General features: G+C 46.7%; 1 protein-coding gene and 1 long non-coding RNA gene across 4 annotated transcripts in view; one reads left to right on the top strand and one right to left on the bottom strand.

Annotated features, from left to right (window-relative positions):
- Positions 1–9,878, bottom strand: part of SPEG (striated muscle enriched protein kinase) — a 105,199-nt gene extending 95,321 nt beyond the window's left edge. The window contains exon 1 of one of the 3 annotated variants that reach the window (XM_083590767.1): positions 8,078–9,878. In XM_083590767.1, the coding sequence (XP_083446893.1) occupies positions 8,078–8,501 (424 nt within the window). In that variant the 5' untranslated portion in view covers positions 8,502–9,878. Of the gene's footprint in view, positions 1–5,670; positions 5,792–8,077 lie in introns of those variants that run through there. The other 2 variants (XM_083590766.1, XM_083590771.1) reach the window with 2 other exon arrangements.
- On the top strand, positions 5,850–18,266 carry LOC310751728. The gene is made up of 3 exons (XR_014542652.1): positions 5,850–5,970; positions 6,556–6,744; positions 16,354–18,266. It is a non-coding gene; the product is annotated as an uncharacterized lncRNA (long non-coding RNA).
- The last annotated feature ends 209 nt before the right edge of the window (positions 18,267–18,475 follow it).

The following is an 18,475-nucleotide window of genomic DNA, read 5'->3' as shown; positions in this document are numbered from 1 at the left end:
AAATCTTCAGATTTTCTATGCATCTGATAAGATCCACTTTAGCGGGCAAGATTGGATTTTCACAACGCATAGCTTCAGAACAATGAGAAACGCGCTCCGAGCTGGGAGAAGTGATCAATACACAATACAGTCAAAATACAGGTCAAGCAAATGTGTGGGTGAGCCCCTTGTCTCATCTTTTCAGCGAATGTCTTGGCCAGCTCCTTCTCCTCCTTTCTGAGAGCATGTTAATATTACTCTGCCTCCATTGTACTCCGACTGCTAGTTTGTGAAGCTGCACTTACAAGACCTTAGCCACAAGCCCTATGAATCCTCTAGCTCAAAGCACTTTTCTTCAAACCAGTTTCCATTTGACCAGAAAACTTGCCTTAAGATGCTTGAGACAGGTGCCAACCATGGTACCTCTCACAGGATTCCCCTACTGGTCATCTTCTCACCTGTGGCGAGAAGGATCTGAAATTGGATCTCCCACTCCACACACACCCTCTTTAAAACAGCTAGGTGGGGGACTGTTTTCAATCAGCGCAGTGGTGGGGATCTTTAAGCTCTTCCCTGGTCTTATTTCCCATATGTACCTCACCCCCCTCCCTTGCTACAGAAGGAAACAAGGCAAGTACCTGTATGATGGAATCATGGAGTTGGCAGGGACATCAAAGGTCCAACCCCGGCCAATGCGGAAAATCTGCTGCTACAGCAATCCCTGGTTGGCTGTGTGCCTCCCCCACCCTGTAGAGTCAATTACGGGTTTTGAGGAGTCATTAGGCTAGGGAAACAGTGGAAAGGGGAGCATTAAAACTGCTCCAGTCAGACTATGCATGTGTGCATGTGTACATACCCCTGTACATACACATTTGCTTTAAAGGGAAAGCTTGAGAAACCTAGTCACACAGATCTTCCACATTTGCTTCAACCCTAATTCTACCTCACATCAAGAAAGGGAAGAGCAGGGCATAGGCAATGTGGATTGCGGAGGGAAAAGGGCAGAAGGCCCTGCAGCTGCATCCTGTTTTGGTGCCTCAGAACACTGAAAGGCAGAGGCACTTTTTTCCAAATGAGAACTTGGCACCTGTTCTAATGCAACCTAAGGCCCCTTTTCTGCCCTTCTGTCCCTGTTTTCACATGTACATTTGAACAAATAAAGATGGCTAGCCATAAAATACAAGTGCATAGATATGTATGGATTTGCAAATGTGCGTACGGGTTTGTTAAAGCATTGTGGTTTTGATCCTTTGTTTCCAGGCAAATACCTGCACAGTTTATTGTGCTGGCTGTGGTCCACAGCCTGGCAGCTGTCCAGTTTCAAACCTCTTCTTTCCGTAGAGCCTCTTGAGGCAGGCAAATGACTTGCCTATGATGCTGTGCTCCCAAAAAAATGCTCTCCCAGTGCTGACACCTGAAAAATTCAGGTCCTTATGTCACCCTCCTTAAAAGAGTAACTATCTCAGATGCGGGATCTCCACCCACCCAATATAACTACGTAGGACAATGGCAAAGGTACCGGGAGATCAATCATCACCTGGCACAGAAACTCTGAGCCTCACCAGCAATGTTGCTCACTGCTACGTTTTCTTCTCTGCTCCTGCAGAGCCATGGTGCAGTCTTGTCCCATGTATAGGGGCACTGGAAGTGGGCCCTCAATCCTATAATTATGAAGGGGACAGTCGTGCCAGCATGCCAACCCCTCCCTGCCGCCCTTGTTAAGCTAATCAGCCCTGAAGTCAGCACCTGTGAAGGTTGGCAAGGCAGAGCAGAGCACAGGACTAGGTGTTCTTGCAAGGTTTGTCCCCAAGGATGGCACTGCAGCATGGATACAAAAAGGCTGGGCACCAAGTCAGAAAGAGAGAGAGAGAGAGAGAGAGAGAGAGAGAGATGAAAAGGACCAGGTGAGTCCTTGGCAAATGAAGAGTTAGTGCGGAAAGGCTGCAGGAGGAGGAGGAGAGCGAAGGGCAGTAGAATGAGAGCACTGTTGACGGCTGCCAAAGGGAAGGGGCAGAAGGAGAAGGGTGCACATAGCAAGGACACAAAGGGCTGGCTTAAAATAAAAATTAAAACCAGGCTCCAGAGAGGGACTTTGGCTGAAAACTCCAATAAGGTATTGGCCACATTGAATAGAGGTGGCGTAGCAATGTGGTGAGGAGTGTCAGCTGGAGCCAAGCAGGCCATGGCTTGAATTTCAGGGCAGGCAGTGATCTTGTTTATGTGGCTTGAATCAAGAGGAGGCCTCACAGCTCCATGGCAGGACACCTGGTTTGCATGCAGAAGGTCCTAGGTCCAGGCCCTGTTATCGCCATTGGAAAGGATCAGGGGGTAGGTAGTGGTGGAAGGGCCTCCATCTGAGACCCTGAGTCATTATCAGACATAGACAGGCTGGGTGGACAAATAGCCTGCCTTGGTCGAAGGCAGCTTCCTATGTCTCCCTAAGCCATCATCTCTCTCCACCTGGAGACACCACATCACAGCAAATGATGCCAGCCGAGGCCCAAGAGTACCTTTGTTTCTGCACCTACAATGGCAGCCACCATAGCAATTTTCCCAAATCGCGATGCCCCAAGTGTTTTGTCATTCTGTGGCATTCCAGGTAAAGAGCACATGGTGGCCATCAGATAATTTTCTTCTTCTGCCCCACTGTACTGCAGAACAATTGCATTGGGGGGGAGGCATTGTGTTTTGGGAAAACAGGGGCTGCCTCCAGACTGTCAGTATTTTGTGGGAGGTTTTCAAGCAGGCAGATTAGATGAAAACTCATTCCCACCCAGCCCAAATCATGATGAAGAAGCTTAATTGTATCACTTCAAATGTGGAATTATTAGTGTCCCTAAACTGTACGGTGCGAATGTGACCAATGTAGTCCCTGATCATGATAGCTGTTGGTCTTTCCTTTCTGCTGCACCTTCCTTCTGCTGATAAACAAGAAATTCTGGGACTGGGAGTCCCTGGGAGCGCATTTCACACAGGGCACAGATCTCTCTGTCTCGCAAATGAGAATTCCTAGTTTAACTGCACAAGCAGACACTCGGTTCTAAAGAAGGGATGGGGCCATGACTTGCTGTTCAGAATATTACTTGTTTTGCTCAAGCACTGCTTCTGATTGGCTCCAGTAAAAACCCCAAAAGATCTGGACAGTAGGTGCACAGCTACAGGAAAATAAGCTTGCACAAACATTGCCAAGCGTTATCTACAATTTAGCTTCAGCTTCCTGGGCTGGGGTCCCCTGGATCTCTGATCCCCAATAAAGTGCTTCTTTCCTCCTCATGCTTGGGTCCTGCCTTTGGGTTGAAAATGGGGTGAGGTTGGTGGCATAAACAAAATGAGATGTCCATCCTCTTCTTCCTCAGACTATTACAATCCATAGCATCTGGCTGGTCATGGTTAGGAACGAAAAAGGTTCTGATCCAGAAAGGTAACTCGTACATTTTGGTTAAAGGTGGTCTAATTGACATCAGCAGTAGGATTCCCCCCACCCCCAGAAGACTCTTGTTTTATCAGTATCAACCAGACCCCTACCTCATACCGTGGGATACTCTTAGTAGAAGCCCTGGATTAGTATCATAGAATCATGGAAGGGATTCTCAGGGTCATTATTTGGTCCAGCCCCCTGCAATGCTGGAATCCAGCCCACAGCCATCCCTGGGTGGGCTTGAACTGCCAGCTTTCTGGTTAATAGCCAGATGCACGGACCCATTGCACCACACCACCTAGTTCTACATTACTACTTCTGCACTGAACAATAATTGTTCTTAAGGAAAATAGGCAGGAAAGGGCAACTTCTAACTTTGAGGATTAGATGTGGGAAAGTGGGGTGGTTTACCCAAGCAGTGGATGCTGAGGGCAGGGAGCAGAGGTTAGGTATTAGAGCTGTGTGTACCTTGCGTCCTGCCCTGCACCCAAAAGCTAGCCTGGTGCCAGTGGAAGCCGGTCCATGATTAGGTCAAATGGGCAACTGCCCCCAACCTCAGCCTGCCCTTATCGAGCTCGCACTCGCCTGCGTTTACTTGCAACCAGTCCAGGGGTCTGGTTATCGCCATCCTCTTCCTTGGTCTTATGGTTGCCCCTTGTAGAAATCAGCAGGTGGAGTCCAAAACAGAATTAACTGGCTCTGCCTGTCATTGGCTCTAGCTCCACCTACTGCTGGCCTCCTGCAGTCCCAATAGACAGCAGCCACCACTGCCTGCAAAATCTTCCTGCATTGCAGGGGATTGAACAAGATGACCCTTCCAATTCTATGATTCTACGATTCTATGCTGCTTGCTGGGACCAGGATGTGGCAGGGCAGCAGTAGGGGTAGGCATGTCCCAAGTTGACAGCTGTGGGTCCAGGTATGTGCACACTTATGCCTGCCACCACCATCAATCCACCCCACCCCACCCCACCTTGGTCCTGCTGAGTGGCAGCACCGCCTCCACCTCATGCACTCCACCTCATGCAACTTGCAATTGGCAAGATGTCCAGGGCCAGTCCTGGGAGGATTGTGCATGAGGTGGGAATTGAATTGACCCACATACTAACAGCAACAACAACACTTTTGCTTTTTATTGTCCCCCCTCAGACGTTGTGCGTGCTTAAGTAGAGCCCTGCCGGATCAGGCCAAAGGCTCACAGTAGCCAACCAGATGCCTATAGGAAGCCTGCATGCAGGAACATATACATGGAGGTCAGAGAATGACGACATTGCTGGCCTCACGCCCAGCATCCATGTGGCACCTTCTATGTGTCTTGGAAGTCCAGACACCTGCCTAGGGAAAGTCTATGTGCAAACAGCTGTTCACACATAGGCTCCCACGTGATCAGAGACCCTGGTTGCGCAGGGTTTCTTACGGTGTGGAACTTTCCCCATGCAGACAGCCCATGAACGAGTATCCAGAGGGCATGGCCAGAGCCACGCAATATGTTGGGGCTGAGGCCAGCAGTGCAGTCCTGTTGCTCTCTTCCTCTGTGTGTAGGTTCTCTACACATAGAGAATACCTGAATGGGATAATTGCTAAGCAACATTGAAAGCAGGGGCATTGCTAGGCGGTATTTAAAAGACTCAGGGCACAGGCCCATGACACACATATGCAAACAACAACAAACACCTATATGCCGAATTGTATGTAGAGATGTGGATGGTGGGTGGGCAGAATCTCACCAGCCCTGGGGTCTGCAGTGTCTCCAAGAGGCTGTTAGCTTACAATTCCCATTAACCCTGGGCATTGGCTGTACTGGCTAGGACTGATGGGAATTATAGTCACAGTGTCTGGAGGACGACAGGTTCCCCTTCCCTGCTGTAGGTTCTTCCCCATAAGAACCATTCATTTGTTCCTTGCACACTGCATTCAAGTTCACAAACAAATGAACATAATGGGTGGGAGCCAGAGGAGTAGCAGGAGTTGTCTCCCTGTGATGGAGGAAAAGGTTTCATACCCTCCATCACCAAGCACATAAGGTAACATTAAAGATGGGCCCTCCACCCCGAGGCCTAATCCATGCGATCCTTCCCTCTTACATGGAGGAAAGCAACATTATGCTCGGTTAGCCTCACATCATAGTATATGGTGGTGAGTGGGGAACCCTTCAGCATAAGAAAAATGGCTGCCTCAACCAGGTAAGACTGAACTCCTCTATGCTTCTTCTCTGTTACCAGTATCTCTGGAACCGAAACCGTTAGGCCTTGTTACAAACATTTGCTACTCACCTATCCAGGCCAGCTGCAAAGTTGAGTGCCATCATCCCCACCCCTGGTCAGTCGGCTTCTTAAGCTGCAGCTTACCTGGCTCTGAGGAATCCCTTGCCCTATTGAATTTCCCAGAATGCCTTGGAGTGGACTGGTGCATTTTGGGCAGTTTAACATGGCCGGTGGCTTCCCAGACTCAGGGAAGGGGCATCTGCCTCAGCATGGTCAGATCCTACCATGGCCTTTTTAGCTTGGCATTTACCTAAGTGTTCCAGATGCTCATTCTGGCCCTGTGTCTAACAAAGGAGGCCCAGGAAGAAGGTAGGCCTCCCCAGACTGTCTAAATTATACAAAGGTTGAGGATTTGAACCTATTTGTTTTCTCTGCAGACACTGAATGTGGAACAGGGCAAGGGACAGGGGGAGGGGGGGTAAATTTACAAGGCTCCCGTCCACACATTCCCCGTGAAACTTTTGGGCCATATTAGGGCCAGGGTTGTTTTCCCCCTGGCCCAGATGTATTTGTATCCATCCAGGTTATGACCTTCACCTCCCTGACAAAATGGGTGCCAGTGCCATCAATTCCCCAAGAGGAACAGCTGCCATGTGATTCTCTGGTGGTTTGGACGATGCTCAGAATACACAACCCAGAGATGGCGCCAAATGCGTTTGTAACACAAATATGGGATTTTTCAGGAATGTGGGGACCCCAAGGCTGCAAAGATGGCAGGAGCCTCCCTAACACATTAACAGTAGAGTTGCCAAGCCTGAAAGAGTTGTTCTCTGCCTCTCCTGTCCTTGACGCCGATTCAGAAAAACAAACCACACCTAGCAGTGTTTTCCCTTCTACACCTCTCTTAATACTGTTAAAGGGAAAAGGGTGTTTTCTCTGTGTTTTCTAACCCAGGAACCCCAACTTTAACCCTAAATCTGAGCAGAGATCACAGAACTGCGATGCAAAAACAGGATGTATCGCTTCTGCACACGCCAGTCCTGGCCTATGTACTGCCACCACCTTCCCAGTGGGCCCACTTCAACCCAAACCGCCACCTTCCCCTATCTCTGACGCAAGCCGCGATGAAGGAATCTTCGGTTGGTAAGCTTCAGCTTCTATTACGCACCCAGCACCACTGCAGAACCACAGATCATATTAAGTTTATGGAGGATGCTGGGAGGGAAGGATGATTCAGAAGATGGTGCCAGAAGCAACCTACGTGGCAGGGTGCCGGCAGAGTGTGAGGCATTTTTAATTTCCTGAAAGGACTCAGCTTTCAGATGCTACGGATTGCTGTGCTCACGTAGTGGGGAGGAAGGATGTGCCTGTCTAGAGCCCCTTATCTTTGCCAGGTTTGCGTTGCAGTTAAAAACACAGCCTTTGATACTATCTGCGCCACAAGCTGAATTCTCCTGCAAGGTTTCAAAGCACCCTAATGGGTCCTCCAGGGGTCTGCTACCTAATTTCAACATCAAAATTCCACCAGCAGCCAGATTCAGAGCTGCTGGGAAGCCTTATCGCAGACATGTAAGAGAAAGCTGTGGTTATTAGGAACGACATGGAGCTGCCTTATAACAAGTCAGGCCAGTGGTCTATCTTGCTCAGTATAGTCTACACTGATTGGCAGCAGCTCTTCGGGATTTCAGGCTGGGCTTTCCTACATGGAGATACCTTATGCATGCAAAGCAAGTGCAATTCCACTGAGCTACGGCCCTTCTGTAAATAGGGATTGCCGCTCTGTATGTGCTCAGAGACACTCACTTCCTTATGTTTAATTTGCACCCCAGCAATGACAAAAAGTATGGGGAGTGCACAGATTCTGGGGCGCCTGCTTCCAATTTAGTCCTAATATCTGTCTGTCTGTCTGTCTATCTATCTATCATCTATCTATCATCTATCTATCTATCTATCTATCTATCTATCTATCTATCTATCTAATAGCTGCTGCTGCTACAGCACTGCTTTACCCAGTTCTATCCAAGGAAAAAGGCCCAGATGCTTACGGGGTGACAAGTCTTCAACACGGCCTGCAGGAAGCCCCCATTCTTCCTGCAATGCCTCTACCTGCGGCAGAGGGCTGTTCCATGCCTCTGATACACTTCTAAAGAGGTGCAGGGGCTCAAGCCTGCCCAAGAGCCAACAAGCAGAGTGGACCCCTTGCACTACTAATCCCAGAGGCATTCCTTGGAAATTGCTGTGTTGACTCACTCTGTGAATGGTCTGAGGCATAATTTCACCACTTCTAGGGCTGTGCTGGAAAGAGGGAGAAGCCCTAGCTGTGGTTCAACCCTCAACAGGTCTGAAGACCTGCAGCCACCCATCTCTGAGAAGAGCAGCAATCATGGATCCTTTCACAAACCTTCTTGCTGCCGGTACAGAGACCAGGCAGAGCACCTTTGCCCACCGCCACCACCACCTCTCACTTTGCCCGTACCTTCCATATCTGCGACAGTCACGGTGGCGCTGCTGACCGCTTCGCCATGTTCATTCTTGGCCATGCATTTGTAGACCCCGGCGTCGGCTGCTTTGCAGCTGCAGATCCGGAGGCTGCCATACTCCTCCTCTTGGCCGTCCTGCTCCTTGGTGGATGCGATGGGCACTTTCTCCTTGTACCAGCTCAGGTGCGGCTGGGGGCTGCCTGCCACCACAACCTTCAGCAGGATGCTGTGGCCGATGCTGACCGTTGTGTCCGTCAGCTCCTGCAGGAAGACCGGCGCAGCAGCAGCAGGGCTTCCCTGCTCAGTCGTCGCAACTTTGGCTCTTTTGGGAGGGATGGCAGGGCTTGGGGGGGCTCTCCCTGAGCCCCGTCCTGTCCCCCCAGCCGGATGGAGGTTGCTCTGCCCCTGAGATCTCTGCATGGCTCGGTGGGGCCTGCACACCCTGTCACGTCAAGTACTGCCTGGGCTTGCAGATCTAGTCCATAACAAAAGCCCCTCTTCTAGCAGGCTGGGAATCCCACCGGCCACCTGGGCCCTGGCAGCGCTCCCCAAGCAGCCGTCCCCCTTGCTTGATGTTCACCCTCTGCGCGCGTGTGACCTCCCACCCCCGGCTGCTGGGTACCTGCCAGGGGGCATGGACGCTGCAGCCCCAGGTGCCTGCCCACCCAGCCGGACAAAGTCCCAGAAGGTCATTCCTCTGCCGGGCAGGGGGTTATTTTTAGGATGCTCTCAGGTTGCAGCCAGCCCATCCCAGCACTTCAAGAGAGCCGGGCTGGTTGGTGCAGGCTGAGACGGCCCTCCTGAGTTTGCTCACCAGCACTCACTTCTCCCCAACCCACAACTCCTAAAACTTTCCCTACCTCTTAGCAAACTTGGTGCCTCCCCTATCCAAAAGGATCCCCCTATTTTTTCCTTTCTGTGGAGCCCAGGACCAATGAGTCCCCAGCCCCTATGCAGTTTCTAACATGCGCCCCCCCCCCATCTCCCCCTGCTCCTCCTCCTCCCAAATAGCAGCTGCCATCTGATGTGTCACATTCCTTGACCAAAGCTGAGAAGAGCAGAGCGCATGACTGGGGCGGCTTAGCTTTCCTCGCAAAGATAGACATGGGAGGATGGGGCTTTCCATATTAAGGCCTTGGGGGCTTCTCAGGCCCAGCCCTCCCTTACCTGTCCCAACGCAAACCATGCTGGGGACACCTGGAAGACTGGCTGGGGAGACAATGGGAGATTCCAGGCCCAGCCTGCTCCTTGAGCGTTTGTCCTGATTTAAGAACAGAAGCAGAGCCCAGCTGGATCAGACCAATGACCCACCTGGTCCAACTTCCTGTTCTCACAGTGGCTGACCAGATGCTTGTGGTGAAAGTGCAAGCAGGATCCGAGCGCAGGAGCACTCTCTCCTCCACTGTGGTCTCCAGCAACTAGCATTTGGAAACTAGTGGAGGCACAACATAGCCGTCGTGGCTGGCAGCCCTCAGTAGCGCTTTCCTCCCTGAATTTGTCTATTCTTCTTTTAAAGCCATCTAGGTTGATGGCTATCACTGGCATTTGATCCCACACGTATTCCAGTGCATTTCCCCCAGCCACTTTCCCTGCTGTAAAAAAAAATCCAATCTTTGGGGGAAATGGGTTTGTAGTGCAAGAGCTCCCCATTCACTCTAATGGTGCAACTTGATTATATGGTGGGATCTCACCCTCAAAATAGTGACAATTTGGAAGTGTGTTTTCCCCATGTAGCCCAGTGGCCACAAGAATATTGAAGTACACATCTTTTAAAACATTATCCACCCCCACTCCCCAAAATAGAAAACCTTTGGTAACAGTTTTTTCACATCCTCTGCAGAATCCATATCTACATATGGATGTGTACAAAAAATGGAAAAGGGGGGAAACCACCAAAGAGGAATTCAAACAAATAGCCACTACGTGTAGACACAAAGTCAGAAAAGCTAAAGCACAGAATGAACTCAGGCTTGCTAGAGAAGTTAAAAGCAACAAAAAAGGCTTTTATGGGTATGTTCGTAGCAAAAGGAAGAAACAGTGGGGTCACTCAGAGGAGAAGATGGTGAAATGCAAACAGGGGACACAGAAAGGGCTGAACTCCTCAATGCCTTCTTTGCCTCAGTCTTCTCTGATAAAGAAAACAATGTCTGACCTGAAGAATTTGGAGCAAATGATTCGGCAGAGGAAACACAGCCCAGAATAACTAAGGAGATAGTACAAGAATACTTGGCTAGTCTAGATGTATTCAAGTCTCCAGGGCCAGATGAACTGCATCCAAGAGTATTAAAAGAACTGGCAGATGTGATTTCAGAACCACTGGCAGTCATCTTTGAGAATTCCTGGAGAACAGGCGAAGTCCCGGCAGACTGGAGGAGGGCAAATGTTGTCCCTATTTTCAAAAAGGGGAAAAGAGAGGACCCAAATAATTACCGCCCAGTCAGTCTGACATCAATACCAGGGAAGATTCTGGAGCAGATCATTAAGCAAACAGTCTGTGAGCACCTAGAAAGGAATGCTGTGATCACTAAAAGTCAGCATGGATTTCTGAAAAATAAGTCATGTCAGACTAACCTGATCTCGTTTTTTGACAGAATTACAAGCCTGGTAGATGAAGGGAACGCAGTGGATGTAGCCTACCTTGATTTCAGCAAGGCATTTGACAAGGTGCCCCATGATATTCTTGTAAAGAAGCTGGTAAAATGCGGTCTTGACTATGCTACCACTCAGTGGATTTGTAACTGGCTGACTGACTGAACCCAAAGGGTGCTCATCAATGGTTCCTCTTCATCCTGGAGAAGAGTGACTAGTGGGGTGCCACAGGGTTCTGTCTTGGGCCCGGTCTTATTCAACATCTTTATCAACGACTTGGATGATGGACTCAAGGGCATCCTGATCAAATTTGCAGATGACACCAAACTGGGAGGGGTGGCTAACACCCCAGAGGACAGGATCACACTTCAAAACGACCTTGACAGATTAGAGAACTGGGCCAAAACAAACAAGATGAATTTTAACAGGGAGAAATGTAAAGTATTGCACTTGGGCAAAAAAAATGAGAGGCACAAATACAAGATGGGTGACACCTGGCTTGAGAGCAGTACATGTGAAAAGGATCTAGGAGTCTTGGTTGACCACAAACTTGACATGAGCCAACAGTGTGACGCGGCAGCTAAAAAAGCCAATGCAATTCTGGGCTGCATCAATAGGAGTATAGCATCTAGATCAAGGGAAGTAATAGTGCCACTGTATTCTGCTCTGGTCAGACCTCACCTGGAGTACTGTGTCCAGTTCTGGGCACCACAGTTCAAGAAGGACACTGACAAACTGGAACGTGTCCAGAGGAGGGCAACCAAAATGGTCAAAGGCCTGGAAACGATGCCTTATGAGGAACGGCTAAGGGAGCTGGGCATGTTTAGCCTGGAGAAGAGGAGGTTAAGGGGTGATATGATAGCCATGTTCAAATATATAAAAGGATGTCACATAGAGGAGGGAGAAAGGTTGTTTTCTGCTGCTCCAGAGAAGCAGACACGGAGCAATGGTTCCAAACTACAAGAAAGAAGATTCCACCTAAACATTAGGAAGAACTTCCTGACAGTAAGAGTTGTTCGACAGTGGAATTTGCTGCCAAGGAGTGTGGTGGAGTCTCCTACTTTGGAGGTCTTTAAGCAGAGGCTTGACAACCATATGTCAGGAGTGCTCTGATGGTGTTTCCTGCTTGGCAGGGGGTTGGACTCGATGGCCCTTGTGGTCTCTTCCAACTCTATGATTCTATGATTCTATATAATAACGCTTCACACTTACTTAACCATGTATGCATAGTACTCTTCTTAATCTATATAACCCACTACTATTTAGACATAGTCATATACCCCCAAAATCACCAAAATCTCACTTTAATAATTTATATAAATTCATTTAATCTGCTTCCAATATTTCTAAAATACATTGCAATACTTGTTGTTGTTGTTGTTTATACCCCGCTCATCTGACTGGGTTTCCCCAGCCACACTGGGTATGGGGGGGGGGGGAATTCAGCTAATGTAGGGCTTCTATACATCTGGATTTTGCCATACGTCCTGGATCTTAGGGCAAGTCAATCGAAAAATTGGCGCTTTTGTAAAAAAAAGCTCAACAATTTTTGGGGGTGTTCTGATTTTAACTTTTTGAAATATGGCAACCCTAGCTAATGAGCCCCATGCAACAGGGCTTCCCACTTCTCCCCCTGCACACCCTCATGCCCCCCAAAATTGGCTGCGGGGTAGGGGGACCCCACAAATAAAGCACAGGGAGAAGAGGGAGATTATCGTTCCAGCTTGCAAGCTGCAATGCTTGTACAGAGAGAACGTCCATCACAGTGCAATGTTGAATTCTGCCCATTAATTCCATAGATTGCACTTCCCCGTATATTGAATTTTTTATTGCACAATGTTATAACATAACAACATAACATAACGTAACATCCGTAATATGGTTTTTATCAATCTACAATGAGCATCCCAGTGAATTAAGTTGAAATACCAATGAACTATCTCACTAAAAACATACTACATAAACAGTACGATTTATCATTCACATTGTCTTCAAACTCTTATTTGATATTGTAAGGGATATCACTGAAATATTCCAAAAGCTGGCTGCTTCTTGAAAACACAGACATTTTGGACTTAGAAGGTTTCAACAATGTATTTGGGTGGCATGCATATCTGTGGTATGATAAGGCTAAAGCACATAAAGCATTTAAAAACCATATTGTCAGGAAAGCATTGTTTAATGTCTGGACAAGATATAAGGACCTACTCGAAAATAAAACCCCAAGGTGGTTGTCACCGATGGAAGCGAAGGCTCAGATAAAGCTCAATATGGAGGCCAAATGGCCGAAATATTGGGAAATTTTGGAACAAGAGGGAGATAAATTGAAATTGCAGAGCTTTGAAAAACTAAAAAACAAAGTGAGAGATTGGCTTCATTATTATCAAATAATGGAGGCATACAATTTGGACAAGAAAATTGGCTTCTAGGTGGAAAAATCAAAATTGGAAACAGAACTGTTAGATCCCAAAACTAAGACTCTGTCAAGGATGTATATATAATCTGCTGTTGAAATGGAATACTCAGGATGAAACGGTGAAATCTGCTATGAATAAATGGGCACAAGATGTTGGACACAACATTATGTTGGCTGACTGGGAACAGTTATGGACCACAGGTATGAAGTTTACGGCATGTAATGCCTTAAGAGAGAATATTATGAAAATGATATACAGGTGGTACATGACACCAGTCAAGCTTGCAAAAATATATCATTTGCCTGATAATAAATGCTGGAAATGTAAAGAGACCGAAGGTACATTCTTTCACCTTTGGTGGACGTGCCAAAGGATTAAGGCTTTCTGGGAGATGATCTATAATGAAATGAAAAAGGTATTTAAATATACCTTTTTGAAGAAACCAGAGGCCTTTCTCCTGGGCATGGTCGGCCAATCGGTGTTAAAGAAGGATAGAAATTTTTTTTATGTATGCTACAGCAGCAGCAAGACTACTGATCGCAAAGTATTGGAAGACACAAGATCTACCCACCTGGGAAGAATGGCAGATGAAGGTGATGGATTATATGGAACTGGCGGAAATGACTGGCAGAATCCGAGACCAGGGAGAAGAATTGGTAGAAGAAGGTTGGAAGAAATTTAAAGACTATCTACAGAAACATTGTAAAATTAAGGAATGTTAGAAGGATGCTGGAATGAAGTTATGTGGTTTTAGCAGTAATGTTATAAAGGAGTATGTAAAAATGGGTTGTTAACAGGTGAGAATGTAAAGTTACAATATATTAAGATAAATGATTAAGATAAAAACAAAGATGGAAAGGATTTGCTGAATTAACTAACTGAACTGGAATACAAAAAAGGGAGGTGTGAGGAGGTCAAGGAAACAAGTAAATGAAAGATAAGATATGGAAAAATTGATTTGTTTTTAATTGTTTTTATTTTTCAGTATTTTGTATTTTTTGTTTTATTATTTTTTATTATTTTTGTAATTCTTTGAAATTTCAATAAATATTACTTTTAAAAAAAAGAAATATTCCAAAAGCTGTCTGTAAAGTTATTCAAAATCCAAGAACAATGATGTAAGAGTGCCTGGATGATGGGTGGACCCAGGGTGTTAGAGTTTTGTAACAGATTAGCACAGAAGAAGAAAGTGAATGCAGAACAAAATTAGATGCTAGATATGGTCTTCCTTTTCTTAGATAGGGTTCCTACTTCACACTAGCAGTTTAAACAATAACACATATTGTCCTTGCAAAATTGCATTTTAGTTTGCCATGGCTGACAATTTTTTGTCAAAGCTCAGTATGTTTTAAGAGTTAAACCTTTGCCGTCAGAAATAAGTACCATTGGGTTCCTTACTCCTAGGAAACTATGCATTTGAGTGCAACCATGCTGATCTTAATAAATGGAGCCTCATGCTGAGTGCTGCTGCTCTTTGTGGGGGGGTGAGTGTGATTATATACACCTATAATAACTGATCAACACATCTCTCTGCATTTTGGGGTTCTTCTTGAGGATGTAGGTGGCTATGGAGGGGTCTGTCATTATCATCATCATCATCCTCATCATCATTACTGATATTGTTATTATTTATTAAACTTCTATACCACCGTTCATCCAGAAATCGCAAGGTGGTTTACAAATGACTCAGGACGCTTGCACGTCAGCATTTACTATTACACCACTGCCAGAAGCAAAAGTGGGAGGTAATATGATCTGGTTTGTAGCAGGAGGCAGAAAGGAAGATAGCACTGGTTTTGTGTTTGTGGAGTGGGTGGGGAGAGGAGAAATAAGAAACACAGCCAGGGAAGATAAAAAAAGAATTAGGGCATTGGAGAAGGAATGGAGAGAACGTGCAAGTCCCCACTCGGCCATAATGCTCACCTGGGGCAGCTGTCATCTTTCAGTCTAGCTGAAAGGGTTTTTGTTCAGATTAAATTGGAGGGGGCAAAACAATGCACATCACTATGAGCTCCTTGGAGGAAGGGCATGACATAAACATAATGAGTTAAGAGAGGGAGGCTGGCAAGAGCTGGTAAAGAGGATGGGAAGAGAGGCGGGAGGGAGGGAGGAAGAGGAAGGTTATGGATGTACAGGCCGATGAAGCCAGATCAGAGACCTGACAGTGCAAGAAAAAGGAGGCAGGGAGAGAGACAGAATAGGGGAGGCATAGAGCCAAATAGTGCTGGCTCAAGGTTTTGGGGACATCTGCTAAATCTGGGGAGCCCAGGGCCAAGAAAACAGGAAGGATAAACTCTGCACTGGAGGAACATTGGCAGAGTGGTAAAATCAGTGTAGGTTCCAGCTACATTATTTGCTACAGAAGGCTCTGACAGGTGGAGGAGCCAGGAGCAGCCCACAGCCTTATGTAGGATAATTGTAAAAAACCAGCCCGAGAGAAATTGATGGATAACAATAATCAACAATCATAAAACGCAATGAAAGCAAAGGATCAAAATAAGGCCCCTCCTGCTCTGGGATTCAATCCATTGTGGAGAACTATTGCATAGCCTGGTGCCAGGCCCGGGGAAGGGTTGAACTATGCTGCCACCTGCTGGATATCGGTTGCCTTTTTCACTGCAAAGTAGAGTGCCAGGTAGTTCAGTTGATCTCATGAAAGAAGGAAAAAGGATGTGCTGCATTGGATCAAGCAGATCCTTTGAATATGTTGCACTCCTTTTGCATTAAAAGTTATTCGCTTGGGCCCAAAAAGAACCTTGTCTCTGTCAAAGAGACTTGCGGGGGGGGGGGGGCAGAATGACTTCCCATCTCTGTTCTTGGTGAAAGCCCTTCCTGCAATCTATTTAGGGCAGGAGCAAGGAACATTTCTCAGCCCAAGGGCCACATTCTGACCTGGGCAACCTTCTGGGGGCCACATGCCTGTGGCGAGCAGGGCCACAAGCAAAGGGTGAATTTTACTTTTGTACAGTAGGCTAACAAAAACTTTAACAAGTAATGGGGAGGTGCTTTACAGGGAGCTGAGTTGGCAGACCAACTCTGCATTACAAAGATGTCTGCAAACATGGCATGAAGGCTGACAACATCCCTTTCAGACAACCACAGCGCCTTGAAACAGTCAGATTGTGCGTCCACAGCAGTGGCCACAGGAGGAAGGACTGCTGGGAGGAGCACAGAATGAAGAAATGTCCTGGGTGCATCTGTAGCAGTGAAACCTTCATCTACTCTACCTGTGATAAAACATGTCTCTCCCATATTGGTCTCCACAGCAGGCGCTGTAACTCTCCAGTAGTTTGACTTTAACCTTGATGGCTCACTCTTCCATTGTCTCTTGAAACAGACGGATGCCAACAATAGGACCCTACCTTGTAGACTTGTAAGGGTTTCTGAGCTAATGTATGTGAAGGGCTTTGAACACTCAAAAGGTGCTATATAATAAAGTTGTTATTGAGCCTTGTCAAGGAAATGAGCACATCTCAGGGGCTTTAAGCCTTTGAAGATGGTGTAGCAAATAAAAAGAGAGAGAGCAAGGAATAATATAATGATGAATGCATTTCTCCATCTCTAGTTCTATGTAGGGCCCAGGGAACCATGGTGAAACTGAACAGTGCTTCAGAATTCCAAACACCCCCACAAGAAATGCTAAGAGCAAAGCCACCCCTCCTATTTTTTCTTAACAAAGAGCAGCTAATATTCCACATGAGGAAAAAGAGCCTTCTGGCAAATTAGATAAAGATGATAGAAATCACGGGCTTACATGCAGGGCTAATGAGAGTTTGTGTTTGGTGGGGCTGTTATTGCACCAGCAAAGGAAGCTTAGCTAATAAAGCGATCCTATGATTGCAGGGGGTGGACTCGATGACTCTCAGGGACCCTGCCAACTCTACAATTCTCTGTTTCTGTGCAATTCTATTATGGACGAAAAACTACCAAATATTCTTTTTTAGCCCTGAGCAATGAACCACGTGCTGGTTCACATGATACAATTACTCTGAAAGGAAGCCACACTTCCACACATGCTCGTAATAAAGACACCTATGCATAGTGCGAGGCACACAAAAGTTTGTGTCATTACCCAGTATTCTCCCATGCAGGCAGTGTGCAGAAGTATAGAAGTATAAATGGGTGTGTGTGTGTTTAATCTTATAAACCAACAATTCTGGGAAGAATGACAAATCTTCTCTTACAGAAAAGCAGCAGCATAAAAGATCAATGTGCCTAAGGGTGTCGCCAGATGGACCTTTTATAGCTTTTCTCTGTGGTTCATTCCTTTCGTTTACAGGGAATCCACAGAACATCAGCCCTTCCCGACAAGCTGTTTATTGAGCGTTCGTTCTGATTTGCTTGCAGGTATATTAGAAAATGTTAGCTATTTAATTAGCATTCACTCTGATTTGTTTGTGGGGAGGTTAATTGACTTTGCACCAAAGCAGTATCATTTCATACTTCTGGTGCATTTCCCCAACACTTCCCTCATTGCAGACAAAGCCCATTGGTGTATGGAGAAGGGTCATCGCTCAGCGGTGGATCTTCTGCTTTGCATCCCTGGCTCAATCTCTACCCATCTCAAGTAGGGCTGGGAAAAACTCCTAGCCTGAACCCCTAGAGAGCCATTGCCATCTTAACGGATGCTAGTGAAAATCCCCAGAGCGTGGGGAAGTTCATTCATGGAAAGCTGGCATACTCAGAGAACAAAAGAGAGCAGGGAAGGCAAATATCAAGTGTGTGAACTCAGAATTCTTCTTTGGGTACCAATGCGGTTGTGTAATTCACCCGACAATTGCCGGTGGTACATCTTTGTGCACAACATTGGGCTGGGAGGGGAGATGTAGAATTCCTGGGTACAAAGTGGACGTTTTGTGCTTATAAAGTATCTGGTGAGCGATCCAGAAGACAACACAGCTGTCAGTACATATATTAGTTCATGTACATAGCGGACAATATTAAGTGGAGGGAAGAAAGCTTCATCAAAAGATACACCCATTTTAATAAAGAATATGAGAGATTATTAAACATTATCTGCTCAGCCCATGCAGCATCCCAACATCTGTAGTATTTCATATAATCAAATTAATGTTGATCCAAGACAGGAGAGTTATGGATACAAGGACTCTTATTGATTCAAAATCCAGGTGATCTATTGATTTTAAAACTGTGGCTCTTCTGGCCCCGTGTGTGTGTGTGAGTGAGACAGAGAGCATATGCATACACATGTATCCATATATATATATATGCATAAACACATCAGGGAATCAGGAGCAGGAGCACTGGGGAGAGAGGATTGGGAGAGCGAAGGGGAAGAATCCGAGGGCAGCGTAGGGGAGTATGACAGTGGCCCGAGAGATTCCATGAGCTTCTCCAGTGAATCAGAAGATTCCCAGAAGGGGGTGC

Source organism: Podarcis filfolensis (assembly GCF_964270895.1).
Source record: "Podarcis filfolensis genome assembly, chromosome: 1".
Taxonomy (NCBI): domain Eukaryota; kingdom Metazoa; phylum Chordata; class Lepidosauria; order Squamata; family Lacertidae; genus Podarcis; species Podarcis filfolensis.
Note: the sequence above shows the minus strand (reverse complement) of the source record. Positions and strands in the feature narration are given on the sequence as shown.